We start from the raw sequence: 15,020 nt of genomic DNA, 5'->3' as shown, positions 1-15,020 counted from the left end.
TATCATAACAATCACACAGAAGGCGTAAGAGTGGCTACTGTTGTCACAGAGGGCGCTATTGAACAGCTTTTGTCTTCTTGGCGTATTATCCAGTTACAGTAGAGCGCTGATTACGACCAAGACGCTCCAGGCGCCTTGCTGGTATAAGAAGAAGGCGGCGGGCGCGAGACTTGTGGATGGGAAAAGTAGAGTTGCCACTCATGATTGAAAACTTGCAGGCAGTTGGTGTTGCGTTGCTCGATTTCGAAAGGTGGTGACACATATGTAGAAGCTGATGTGTACGACAGGGATGATGTATGCGTTTTATTAATGTAGTTATTGGAACAGTAGATCAAGATTTAGTAAAGTATTTGGAAAGTTGTACTCAGAAGTATCAGAAACTTAGAAAAGTCGAAAGTCGTCAGAAATTTGCGTAAACAGACTACCACTCGGTTGGTTGAAGATGAAAATTTGATTTCTTTTCGATTGAGACAACATTGCTTGTATTTGGGCTTATACCACCGTTCAAGTGCAAGGATGCGGTCGATAACATGGATATATTCAGCTCGCACCTTTCGTATTTTCCTTCTATTTTAATCCGCTAATGCATAGCTCGGTGGTCGGGTCGACGACAGTTTTTGAAAATCAATGATGTTGCTCTTTACGAATCTAAATCATTGATCGAAATACGAGCCTGTAATCGTCAAGAAACTGTGGTCGTTTCGCCTGTCTCCGCGGGCCAGACGCGCTCCAAGGCCCGCAGAGACCGTTAGTCGCGTCGGGCTGTTAGCCGATTGGTTTCGCTTATTACACGCGCTCTTTATTTAGCATGCCAAGGTTTTCAGTGACCGGATTAATCAATAAGTTCTTAGTTTTGCAGCTAGATCCATTGTTGGAATACAGTAGGAGGATACATATCTTCAAAAACATTCGGATTATAAGCGAAGCTATTGATTAGCTCGTACCACTTGCGAGTTAAACTAATATTCACACCACAGCACCTGGAGAGAATGACCACAGTTAAGATGGACAAATTAACCATATTTGTTGCGGCTCTAAGTATCGTTATTTGGGGGCCGGAGAGCGTCACCGTGGAAGGAAAAACACGGGAACCGATTTATTGGAACTCAGCGAACCCACTGTAAGTTGCTTTAATTTGATTTGTAACATTAGAAATATGAATGAGTGTAACATTTTTATATTCGCGTGGTTGGGCAATGACAGTTGTTATAACACGGGTGTTCTGTTACACACACCTCGTGTCCGTTTACGAGTTACCACGTATGTAACTTCGCGAGGGATATCTCTTTTGGTGAAAAGCGTTCATTTTACGAGAGTTCTTCAGTGTATTATTAATATTACGTTATTCCTTGTAGCAATAACGGCTGAAAATTAGTTCTCTGGTTCAAAAGTTAGCAACGAATTTGTTTGTTTTCGAGCGAAACTAGCAATTGTAGTGAATTGTACGTAAAGATAATCGACACCCGCATTGTTACGTCACAATAGTAATCTCGCGAAATTGCTGTGCGTTTGTTTTCGCAGTCGGATCGAACTGCAATTATTCGAAAGCTCCGCAAAATGCGAATGGACAAACATTAAGTTATTTCTTCCGCGCTAGAATACAGTCTGTGTAAGCTATCTTTATCTCGCTATTGTGCTGTTGCACTGAGCCGTTACAATCCTATAGAATGTACGGCCGATCAGCGACGTAAGGATGTTTCTGTACTACATCTTTACGGTGTTGGTACAGTAGTCTCTTGCAAGAATAACACGTACTAGTACCCCACCTGCGAGGCTACGTCGCAAAGTCCTACTCCAGCCATGAGTAATTCAATTTAAACCGAAACGTTACAGCAGTACGCGTGTTTTTACAAGGCATGAAACGACATGAGTGTGTAGAATACAAGTTAACACCTAGTAGTGCTATGTAGACCCTTTGTTGGGCGGCCCTGAGCGCCTCAGGCTACAGTGGTGTTTGTATTGGCCGACGCTTCATTGTTTCACGGGGAAAAGGCATTCATTGGGTATCCTAACTAAAGGGCCTTGTTATAATATTACCGCCCAATACAAAACACGAACAATTGAAGCCAAAATCATCTGTTTTATCCCATTATAAACCGACCCGCCTTTAAGTCGCAACTAGACATTGTCTAAGCAGATATCATGTTGGTAAAACAGTTAATTTTACGTCGACTTTCGACTATGCGACCCAGAAGGCTACGTTCAGAATTTACTGCGATTACGTCATAATGTCAAAATACTTCCAGAATTTTCAATAGCAAAACAATAATGACTATTGTACGTTTCCATACATTGTGTGTTTGTTTGGCAGTTATGAAAACAATGAAACGGTCGCACCTGTTTTGTTGTTTAAAAAGTCAACCAAAATACCCAGTCGATGATTCGTTGTTATATATATCAGTAATAAGCCATCCTAGCCAAGTGTTTTATTGTTTAAAGTAAAACGGCGTGACTAACCCGGCCAGGTAGATCTGGTGAATGACTAATGTTAAGATAAAAGTTGAAATATTACTGTGGGGTCAGATAGATACCGTTAGCATTATCCCATATTTACTAATCATGTTCTAGCAATTCACAACGCCATTTTAGTCGTAAAGATACGGTTATATAATTCTGTAAATGTTCTTTGACTAACACCAAATGGTCAATAAAATTGAATGAAAACATGTCCCATCTTACCCCAACCTATTATATCACAAAATATCGTTTCATTTTGTAAACTCCGGGTTAGTTTCAATAATGTTTTGAACACCTTAGTGTCCTACATTAATTTTATTCACGTTATTTCGTGCTCACTATAGCGGAACGGTAAAGTCACACACCGTGACGAAGACGATTTTACGTCATATTTAAATCGAGCTTAATGCCTCGCTATGATACATTTTACTTTGTTTGCGTAACAATGAAAGTGATTTTAAAAGCATCTATATATATTCAAACTCGTGGCGTTGTATCATAATAGCGATCATTGCTTATAAATGAAAGGCCGGCATGGTGGTTTACTCATAATGGCAACTGAATGAAGTTGTCCTGTTTTCGAAATTACCGAATATTTCATTGTTCTTGTTCGATTTTCTTTTGTGCTAATGGCAATGAACTAAAACTTGCGGTCGAACAAATGGCCGAACAGCCTGTTGCTCCAATACGGCTAATTAAGAGGATTTACGCCCTGCACTAGAGCCATATGCTGCTCTGTTGTTTGACATTGATAGACGTTTTATCGCTTAGAGTGCTTACTACGAGCCATGGAAAAGATGGCCGAACGATTTCAGTATAAATGGGTGAGGTCCTTGTTATAGGACCTAGGATTTAGCCCAGATTTGGACCATTACCCAACACCCCGAAACAGTCACACGATACAGTGCATTCAGAATTTCCATTCTCGTCTATCACGTAAAGTTCCCACTATTGTCAAACGTATTATACCCTAGCCAGCGATAAGGACTAGTCGGTTGGGTTTTAAAATACGACCCAAACTTCGGGACGTGGCAACCTTGACAATGAGACCGTTGGTGTCCTGTTGCGCCCTGCGGTCGCGAATTATTTATCAACGGCCTTATTCTGTACAAAACCCAGCATGCTGAGAAGTACCGCAGACGCATAGACGCCCTTGCTAGACTGCCCAGCGCCGTTTACGTTGGCTTGCATTTTTCTTCCGTCTGTTTTCGGGATGGGAAAATTCGAAAGGTCGTCTGTGTGACGTATTCATGACGTCATGTTTTGTGTTACCTATGCTACCAGGGATAATGTAAAACACTTTTTTGGCTTATTTGGTATATTTATCGTTATATATACAGCAGGGTGAAAGGCAAAAGACATTTTTTATAATATCTATGTGTCGAATTCGGAAGCAAAAATATATTTCCGCTCTAAAAGACGTTGTTCATTGTTATATCACAATTTGGAAATAAAGGATATCATGTGCTAACGGTATTCCATTTTGCTCCTTAGTTCTAAACCAGATGAACCGAAAAATTTACTTTACATGACGTGGTAGCATTTATTCCACGCACGTCGTTAGTTTTCGGTTTTGCGTTTTCCGCCTTTGTGAAATGTACCCCAACTGTCTCGGGAATCTATATTGATTTGCCCTGGTGTTAACGCAGGTAATCTGTCTTGATTTTTTAACCTTTACTTTGGGAAAGTATTTCACAGGTTTCCCTTGGCTTTGATGCAACTGCTTTTTCGGCGAGATTGCATTATACAACACTATATACACTTGTTAAGTGTAAATTTACAAGCCCGCCATATTTCACAACGCAGTAAAACTATTTTCTTAGGCGGATTATCTGATCTCACTCCAATATAACTAAACCATAAAAACTCCAAAACATTGCAGCGTTATTGTGTACACCAATACGCTTTCTTATATCAAAGACATTTGTTTTTATGAGGCGTAGATCTTAACTTTTCTGAGAAAAGTTGCTCTCGCAGCGAGGCGCCTTCTTAAACGATTAATGTTACCACATCACAGTCGGTATTATGACGTTATTTGTCTCATCCCATTCGTTTGAAACATATTGGCGATAAAAGTTTGTTGTCTTTTCTGACTCAGAGTAAAAGCGCCAGGTATAAAAACCAGCGGTATGTTTCAAATGTAACAAAGTGGCCGTAAAGTATATTGACTTGGGAATTTTAGCAATCGGCAATATAAAACCTTCACTCTGTCGTAGTTCTATATTCCCAGAGCAAATTGACAACTTTGTCACAAAAGTGTCGTTTATAGCCGTATGATGTATTGGCCATACTGAATTCCTTTGGATTGAACCGTAAATGATCGCACTGCGCTTTCTAAGAAACGTACATGTCGTATATATGTCGGCGCTACTGTTTTAGATGGGCAAGACGACAACACCTCACAATTATTTACTTCGCGTGGTACATTATTACCCCAACGATCAGAAAACGCGTCATAAAGGCAATTATTACGTACCACAAATCGAGCATGCGATGCAACACCGACGTTTCAAAGCTTTGTACTATTTTACCGTTTATTGCCTCATAACCTGTCTGCCAGCTTTTAAACGGTATTTGGTTTGCAAGAAAATGTTCACGGAACCAAACTACGTTGCTGCGCAGTATTACATTAAAGCTAAAATCGTTGCAAACGGGATTACGCTTCGCCTTTGTGGCTAATATGATTACTATATCTTATATTTCAGCAGTATTAGACACACCATCAATTTAGTGCCAATTAAACACTACGTTTGATTTAAACTAAGGTAAAAATATTGCAAAAAAAACAAAAGTGGCATCTCTCGTTAGAATAACTGGTTAATTTAAAAGTATTTCTCGATTGTGAAAACAAGTAGGATTGTGACGTTTGTCGCCTATGACATCAAAAGCAAGATTGTTCCCGAAGCTTGAGCACTCTTTTGGCACTCGGTACATCGATTCCTTAATCTACACAAGTGCAGCTTGCCCTTCTTAAAAAGAAAAAGCGTCAAATGACCCTCAAACAAACGCCCTTCACCACAGCCAGCCATAGAAGAAAAGCTAATTAAGCGAAGTAAACACGCAAGGAGTAGCGTTTTCAGCTACGAGTTTAACTACGCTGTATTATCCAACTCAAAGTGCTGGACACTTTGACAGCACCATTGAGTTTCGCGGTCATGCCAAGGTTAACTGGCGACTCAACAGCGAATTTCAACTTGACATAAAACCCACTGAGACTTGAAATCCTGATCGAAATGCAATTGCGACCTTTTGAGGAATTGAGTTGTTATTCGCACGGCATACGCCGATCGAAGCGCTCGCGTTTAATCGTTTTAAGTCAATACCCAATCACCCGCAATTAAATGTCGTCAATAGCATCTCTGGACGGGTAATATATTACTATGCGGGGTGTCGATATATTTCATATGGGATCCAGCTCGTCGAAAATCGCACGCTGCGAAATCCAATTACTAAAATCCACGGGTGGCAAGCATAGAAACTATCATTGAAACTTGGCTTTGTCTAAAATGTCTGTTTCGTAATACAGTTTATACGATAAAAATAAGGCAATACATACTGTTATAAAACTGTATCCTTGCTGGTTGGGGTAAGAAGGATCTTATTTTCAATCTCTTTTATTGTCCCATTTGGTAGTAAACAAAGTGTATTTATACCCAGCATATTACCCCACAATAATATATTGAAGGTTAATTATATTTAATTCTACAAACATTTTTCTGGTAATTTAGTTCACGTCGTTATAAATAACGCTCTAGTACCGTAATAAATTACCATATGGAGTGTATTATGATTACCTTATATACTTGGCAGCAATATTTTATATCTCCTGGACTATAAATATATCGCTTAAAATAAACCGCATACATTCTTAAAAGTCGTGTTAGTTTCTCTAAAAACCGCGATAAAGTTTGAGCGTCGTTTATGAAACGAAAACCAACATTAACTTCCGTCATTTGACTTAATGTTATTTTGCTTTGACTAGTGCGCGCAATTTCGACTCCTTTTCGTATTATTTCAATGATTCGCAGAAGAATCGTGATCGTTTTGCTCATGTTTCTTAACACGGCGACGACAAACAAGAATAATTGGGCAAGAAAATGTACAGAAACTATCAAGAAGGCTATTTTCTCCGCGAATTAATTGCCTGCTCCATAAATATCAAAGAAAATCCTATAATGACTGTTGCAATTAAGCAAAAAGCTAAGCGAACTCCGCTTGTAGGTTAATGTGCTTCTTAAGATGCGGCTTAACGCGTCGTCCGCTTATTTTGTTGCCTGTGTGACCTTGTATAGACAACTGTGACCTACTCGTACTGTCCAATAATTCACGTCCAACGCAACTAATTATCGGTTGTTTTCCTATTTCTATGGTTGCCGTGACGACGTTGTCATGATACCAAAGTCTCTACTTGGCAATGAAAATCTTAATTTGGCTCAAAAAATGTTAATTATCCATCTTGTAGTTTAGATGAAACTTTGTTGTTTTGAAACTGGTGATGCAATTTAAATTTCACCTTAAGAAATTGCTCACTTTAAAATTGTTCACAACGGTAGACTTACAAGAGAAATAATTTTATTAAGTTATTTTTATTTCCGAATCACATGGTTTTCTCTTGAACAATATATACTGTTTAAATGCGCTAAAGAACTACAAAAATTCGGTTAAAACCACATTTCTGTCAAACCCTTCCGTTAAACCTTCGTTCCGCAAGACTCCTTGTAACTCAACGGATAATAAAACCGAACAAGTCTTTTATTTAATTATTCCCAATCCCAATGAGCCCTAAGAACTAATTCAGTTACGAGATTTGCGAAAACTGACTTATCTTTACTGTAATTAAGTCAACGCTTGCGAAGTTTGGTTTGTTCATTTTGTATTTATTATTGAGTTTTTAATCTAAATAAGTTTAAACGTTGCGCTTTTAAACAAAATTATTTCAAATATTTTAACCTAGGGTATTGAAGCAACTATCGTTTAGCTGTTAATTTCCATCTTTTTCGCTAAAACTTCTTGTGTTAATTTAAAAGGCATTTGACAGTGTTTCCCGTTAATAACTTCCAGTGTTTCCACTTTTCACGAGCCATTATCGTATTAGTATATCGCATATGTTTCTAGGTCAAAATTACCGCCCAACGTTCGTATTAAGTCAAGCTTAAGGAAATTCCCGACCAGCAGTGAGAATATGTGCCACTTATGATAATAGCCATAAATTACAGTCGTTCGCATTAAATTTGAGGTTACAGTTTTAGTTGGCTGGAAAATCGCAACGTTTTCGCCACTTTCCCACAAAGTAAACTTAAAAAGTAAAGTTAGTTTATGAAACCAAAATTCCTTCTGCAAACTCTTGCGTGCTGCCTATTTATTTCCAGCAATGTAAGATTCCTATAATCATTTAAATACGAGGTCCTTGTCCAGGAAAATTGGGGGAAACGAAAAAGTGAATAAAACTTATAGTTTTTCCTCAGAATTTTCGTATTAGTGACCAATTTGATATTAGTTTACCTACACTTATCGTAGCCCTTGATCCTGACTGTTACGAGAATTGTCCCATACTCAGCACATATCCCCTAAATCGCTCACCCGTATTATGACGTCAAAATGCACATGGTTAAGCGAGGCTTGTTATCTAATCGGATTTTAAGCGAGTTCCGTTTCCGTCTTCATTTAGCCGCCAATAATCCGGTGTACATTTCGTATAAGTTGCCCAATCCAATTTGCCCACTCGACCTACACATGCACGCATGTCGTGCCAACATATAGTAACAACTACCTTTAGCGGTTTCCTTGTTTAAAAATAGAACTAATGACCGTTTGCTGGCGAAGTTTAATGACTTTCCAGGAAAACGAGTCTTTAAAACAAGTGTAACAAACCAGTGCATGCCATATGAGCTTTATTGCGGTAATTGTACCCTTGCAAGTTGCAGGCCTTTAAATAATTAATAGATATTGTACCGCCGCTGCATTTGTACATAATACAACTAAACAACGTACACTGCCATATAACATAACTTTTATTTATTCCTTTCATTACGAAAGCAAAGTTCATATTGAATTAACAGCAAAACGACATTCGCCATAACACGTTCAGGATAAAATAAATGAATGAATGAGTATTGGGTAAAATATAGACAGCTATATCAACCTAATCGAATGCAAGAAAAAGTATGAAACAATGTGTTTTATTGAAACAGTGTGTATTAACTACAACGTCTATGTTATGTGGGCAAAGTCATTGTCAAGGATCTGGGATTAAGGCTAAATCTGTTTTGCATTTTTAAACCATCAAGTCCAATACGCAAGCAACGCATGAGTTACCAAACCACAATTACTATTATAAGCAGAATATTACATCCTTATAAGGGAGTAAAGGGTTCTTGCTTACGTAAACGCAACTAACCGTATCGAAGTTTGGCCCACAGTTACGCACAGCACGACCAGCCAATGCGATAATTAGATGTTTACATTCGTGTGGAGCAATTATCTTAAAAGAGCAAACTCGAATAGTAAACAAACATTCAAATTTAGTGACGACATCAAATTTTACGTCATACATTGCGCAATTTTACTTTGATTCGAATCTTGGTTTCGATTCTCCTTGTGCCCCCTTAACCACAAAGCCCAATTCTCCATTCGATGTTTTTGTTTTCAGCGTGTATATATTTTGGATTAGCTGCCACGGTTTAGCACATGCTACTTCCGCCCCCTGCATTAAAGTGGGGCCAGGTTTAAAATAGAAACCGCCGACCAATTCAGGCAACGACCGGCAAGGGAACAAATGTTCTATTGATTCAGAAAACCTTGGTTCTATTCGCCTTGCACTACACGCACCACCTACAGTTCAAATATTAGCACCCAACACAGAAAATTTAATTTTCGCCCCAAGTCTTTGATTCCGGTGCGACAAACATGACAACAATAGGAAGACAGCTAAGCCGTTGAGAAATCGGAGTGCAAATATGTTCTAGTTCAACGGCGAAGCTTGCCCTTCTTTTCTTCGTCTGCCATTAGCGGAATCGCAAAAGCTGTTATTTATTTGACATTCATTGTCCGTAGGCCCCCACCATGCGAGTTAAGGCGGCGGGCTTAGACACATAAAGACCACCGTACCCGTATAAAACCCTGGCGACTTAACGCAAAAGCGGAACGAAATGACACTTTCTATGAACGCATCGAAATGACAGCCAAGCTCGTAGTCGGAGCCAAGTTTATTGGAAGCAAACATGGAACGCGCGGCGGCCCCTGTTTCCCATTAGTCTCAATTTAACACCAATTTAGCAAGCCTCACTGCGCATCGCAGGAACCACGTAATTGAATTATGACGTAAAATGTAACGCTTGAATGGTCACGAAACTTTCGAAGTGTGGCAAACTCGAAATTGAAACTTTTGCCGTGGTGTGAAAATTCATGGAAATATTTACTTTTGTTTCAAATGAATGCAGACACTTTTTCTTATATTTAGTCTATATGTTGTATGGTAGGTTGGTGTAAAATGGTCAATGTTTTTAATCTCTTTTATGGTCCCGCTATGTGCTAATGGTAACGGTATCCATCTTACCCAATAATCTATGCGTAAAACCCCCCACGCAGCAATATTGATATTTTTCTAAACATATATTTTCTTGTTGTTAGTATTAGAAGGCATTTGTTTTGGTTTAAAATCAATGCAGGTACCTGCAGTCCCTCCAACCCTAATCCCCCATACAAAATATGAAAGTAATCCGCTTATACGGTTTGGGAGGTGACGTGTCCGTCAAAGTGGCTGTGATTGCTGCGTGACAAGTGTTTGGCGACCAACATCAAGTTAAAGGCCTTCCATAATACGGTGACACGTAGCAGACCCTCGAGCCCGCATAAGTCGCCATTGTCGACAGATTAAAACGTCAGAGGCAGTTTCAAGCCGCTTTTATTTGTAAACAGTGTAGAACGCTAGACCCACCGTTCGCCATCATGTTTATAGAACTTGCTGCCGATTAGCTGCTGTTGTGTCTGTACGTATTAATGTTTTCAAGCAAGTCTAACACTAACCATGCATGCCGGGTTAGCATTGCAACTTATGTTTACAATTCGTACATACCAACTCTATAGTGTATGGCATCATATAATCCACTCCTTCGAGCAAAAAGCACGTTCCGAGTAATAAAAGGCGCTCGTGCGATTCCCGGCTTAATTTCGTGCATTCTTTAGCTGAGCCCCGCCGCCTGTTCAACGTCAAACAATCAACATTGTGACTTGTGTCTGAGAATTTAACCAGCATTGACAGCAGGTCTTGGATTTGTCAAATGTCCCAGTTTGAGTTAAGCAAGATATCTCAACCCTTATCTTGAAACCTCTTAACATTTTAGCTAAGACGTCCACCCTATGGGACAGTCCAAGTACTGTGGGGTAAGATGGCTACCGTTAGCACATAATATCCCACATTTTATAATTGTGTTTGTGACAAATAATTCTGCTCCTTATTTGCGAAGATGCGCTTATGTAATGCTGTAATTTTTCTGTTTGCTACTAAATGAGACTATAAAAGAGACAAAAAACGTGAACCATCTTATCCCACCTACTATACAGAGGCCACGAAGATTTTAAACTCATGGTAGTTACTCTTTTCTCCTAAAATGACGTAAGATAGAAACTGACGTCGTCTATAAAGCGGTGTATCTATTTCACAATTAAACCAATTAAACCCAAACTTGTATAACGGCCTTATGGGTTTGGCTTAAACTTGAAATGACACAGATTTCTTTAATACACGGTATCTAGTCCACTTGTAATAATTACTGCTGTTTCGTCACGAAAAACTTCAGGTCTAGACTTATAGGCACTGCCCAATGACGACACGCTTTCAATTACGATACCCAAAGCAGAATACCTTGTTTAGGCTCCGGTAATTGTGAAAGTAAAAGACCACCTTTGACGCAAGGCATCGCAATCTAGTAACGTCGCAGTAATAATAAAATAACCACAGAAATTTATAATGTGAATACTTCACATGTGTGGCACTGGTCTTGTAAACCTTATAAGACCTTGCCCTAATGCAAACTATTTCCAATTCTAATGTTATAACTTGTATTAATTACTCTACAGTAAACGTATGTCCATAGCAGTAGGTTATTGTGGACAATGCTTTCAATCAATATTATCAACTCATTCGGTAGTAAACAAAGAATATATACAAAATCATTTAACCGTATCCTCGCGGCTCTAAAAGAGCGTTATTAATTGAAAAAAACACGAAATTTAATTTCTTTTATGTGCTAATTTTTTTTTATGTGCTAGCGGTATCAAACCGCCATATAAGTTGTCACGCCTTATTTAGCTTTTACCCGCTACAAAAATCTTCATAGATCAAGGTCGTTTCGGGTTAGACTTCCTAATATTTGATTGACTTTCGAGGAATCGGAACCATAACCTTAAGCTTGTATACTGCAAGCAGGTACGAGCGTCATTGCGGGCGTCGTGGGACCAAAATCCTGCAATACTGGCCCGCATAAATAAACATAACGACAGGCGCACCGTCATAGCACCTGCCATGAGCTTCTAATCATACACGCGGTCTGTAGAGCGATGGTTTGACAGTTTCTTTACCGGATTAACGAATAGAAGTTTCTCTTCAACAAAATACTAAGAGTGGCAGAATTTCCACAACTTTTAATTCAAATAATACATAGGATTTATGTCGTATATAAATTTCCGTTCAAAATCTCGTTTAGTAAAGGGATTTATACCAAAAATAAAATTAAACAGCAAATATTTTATTTATCTCTTCGAATACGATAACGAAGATCAAAATAAGTAAAATAACGAAGAAAAGGGAATGAGCTGCCAAACGACAGTCGTAGATCATCTGTTTTTCACCTGTTCGCCACGAAACCTGCTTCGTTGTGTTTAATTTCTTAATTCAAATCCCCACTAATCGCTAAAACATGCAATTCGATACGGTTTCTTATTCGTGATAATCCCTAAAACTAATTATTGTTTTAATAAGACGAAATAAACAAGTAATTAACTTTTAAGCGCTGCCCAATGTTTAAACTAATCGTCGTCTCGAATTCCCACGCGTGGCGAAGGGATTATGACGTAATAATGCCATCTCGACCCTTGCCAACGTTTTCGATTGTACAAGGTTCGATAAACTCGTGAAATCGGCTAAGTATCGTTCCTTGTCTAATGGTAGTAATTAGCGTTACTTTATCGATTCCTGGTCATGGTAAACTACCCTTGCGTATCAATCAATATATAAACTAGATCTTGGCCAAATCAATAGAACACGACAATAGCAAGTATTGGTTTGGGAAAGTAAAACTAGTATTTGGGGATTGAGCCCTACCCAGTCTTTACGAAATACCCAGGATATATAGAAGTATAGGGTATCATGCCATTTATGTTTTGACGGTTTTCATTCTGCCCCACACACAGTATTGTAACTGTCCAAATTCTGGACAATCGAACTCCGTCAGAATATGACGCTTTCTGACTTACTATAGAATTCAAATAGACTTATAACCGAAAAATTGCATTTTCCAGATGGGATTCTGAGACGAGATTGATCAACGTAGCAATCAACGATCGTTTGGACATCATTTGCCCTCGAAGGGGAAGAGATGAGGGCGAGGAGTTGTTCTACTACAAGTTGTACCTTGTGTCCAAGGAAGATTTTAAAAGGTGTAATGCATCAAACAATGATAGACGTCGTCTTATCACGTGCAATGTACCTGACCGGGAAAAGAAATATACTTTTTACTTCCAAGAGATATCGCCCTCGCCGTGGGGAATTGAGTTTCAACCAGATGAGACTTACTACGTTATATGTAAGTTGTGTTTCATTATTTATCTACTACGTGCACGTTAATAAGTTTCCCGCATTGGTATATAATAGAAATGCTCAAATAATGGTGCTTCGCTTACGAGTTGCAACGAATGTAACTTATAACCTTATCCCCACGACTCAAAAAGAGCGTTGTTATAATTGTTAGGTAAATATGATTAGGAAAATGAGATATTGCGTGCTAACGGTGCCTATCTTGTCTATCAGTATTATACCTAATTCTCAATACCCAGAGCATGTTTTAAATACCGTAACTTGGCTTATCGTTAAGTAGTTTAAACAGACAGCTAGCAATGACGTTTGAAATACTTTCCGTGTTGATGGTTCCACGTGCGTCGCTACATTGAACGAATAATCATGTTTATGGGACCGACAGTTTACGACACGCCGGTAGCACCCCAGGGGATATACTTAAATGAATCCCTATGCCAATCGATTGGTGCAGAGCCAGCAACAAATTGGCGGTTTCGGCACGTTTCAAATTAGCCTTCTCGCCTAAACAGTTGACGTAAATCGACGGGCATTCCAGTTTGGCAGCCACAGCATAGTGCTTCCCGTTGGATTGGCGCCAAAACCTGCATACAATGATACTGCGCTCTGGGAGGCCTATTTATCACAGTCACAATTTTGCGCTCATGTATTTTTTAAAGCCAAGCAACTCGACGCGTTTTTAAGCTTCGTGTAAAACGATCTCTCGGGTTTGGCAGCATTCCTATACCGGCCACCCCTGTATTTTGACACGTCCTTCCGTTTCTGATGTCTTTTAGTCGATAAACCGGTAAGAATCCGAAAGCAGACGTTAACTCCATGCCTCTTTAAATTGGATTAGGGTCTTATCCACCATCGTTGCACTTTGTTGTAATACAAGCAATTGTTCCTTGGCAGTGATTGCATACACCCTATAGCACAGGCATATACTGTACATTTTACGTATATTCGTATATCCAAGTATTGGGTTTAACCATGCCTCAAGCAAATTGCCGGGACCAAGTAAATCGACCTTCCAAAATTGTCACCTCTACCTGCGGTTCACCTGCCTTGCGTGATAGGGGGCGCTTAAGGGATTTGTCAGCGATGCGTGGCCATTCCCTCGATGTCGAACTTGCACGAACGTCCCGTTCTCCGTTTTCCACGCCCCAATGCCAAACAATGTAATACACCCCAACCCATTGCGTGTACGTTCAACTCGCGTTCCTAAATACGTCGACCACCATCGGGTTACATTAATAACTCCCCAATTCTCCTTGCGTCAAATGCAGGTGCGTAGTCACGGCTCACTACGTTCAGCGGCAAATTTGTTGTGACGTATTTCAACGCATTTGGAGATTTTATTCTTCGTGGGTGAGGTCCTGCAGTGGGCACGCCATAGAACCGAAGATTTAGGCCCATCACCCTGACACCCAGGGTGTTTCAGCGCATTAGTGACCGCTTAGTTGAAGAAATGTCCGTTTAGTGCCTTGCCCAAGGATATAAATGCCTACAATTGCATTCAAAGATAGCTGTCTTTAAAATCACTTTCAGTCCTGCTCAGGCCGTATTTTCTGTGTCAGGGCCTATCGTTTAAAATATTTCCTTCAAAGGTTTTAAGGTTTGTTTGACTATGTAACGTTGTCCCATATTATGTTTTGATGTCATCAAAACCTTGCTTACTGTCTCGAGGCCTCTGATCTTGCGTTTAAAGCTAGTTTCACCTTCAAGAACAAGTGTAGCGCTTTCCCGTATCATGTTTTGTTGGTTGTTAGTT

General features: G+C 39.4%; 1 protein-coding gene across 1 annotated transcript in view; it reads left to right on the top strand.

Moving 5' to 3' along the window:
• Positions 1-852: 852 nt before the first annotated feature.
• LOC149741257 (uncharacterized) overlaps positions 853-15,020 on the top strand; it is a 36,368-nt gene continuing 22,200 nt past the window's right edge. Inside the window, exons 1-2 of the mRNA XM_089893888.1 lie at positions 853-1,120; positions 12,976-13,259. Coding sequence (XP_089750014.1) covers positions 990-1,120; positions 12,976-13,259 — 415 coding nt within the window. The 5' untranslated portion in view covers positions 853-989. The remainder of the gene's footprint in view (positions 1,121-12,975; positions 13,260-15,020) is intronic.

This window comes from Ciona robusta, chromosome 1 (assembly GCF_009617815.1).
Source record: "Ciona robusta chromosome 1, ASM961781v2".
NCBI lineage: Eukaryota > Metazoa > Chordata > Ascidiacea > Phlebobranchia > Cionidae > Ciona > Ciona robusta.
The sequence above is the reverse complement of the archived record's forward strand: the minus strand, read 5'-3'. Positions and strand labels throughout refer to the sequence as shown.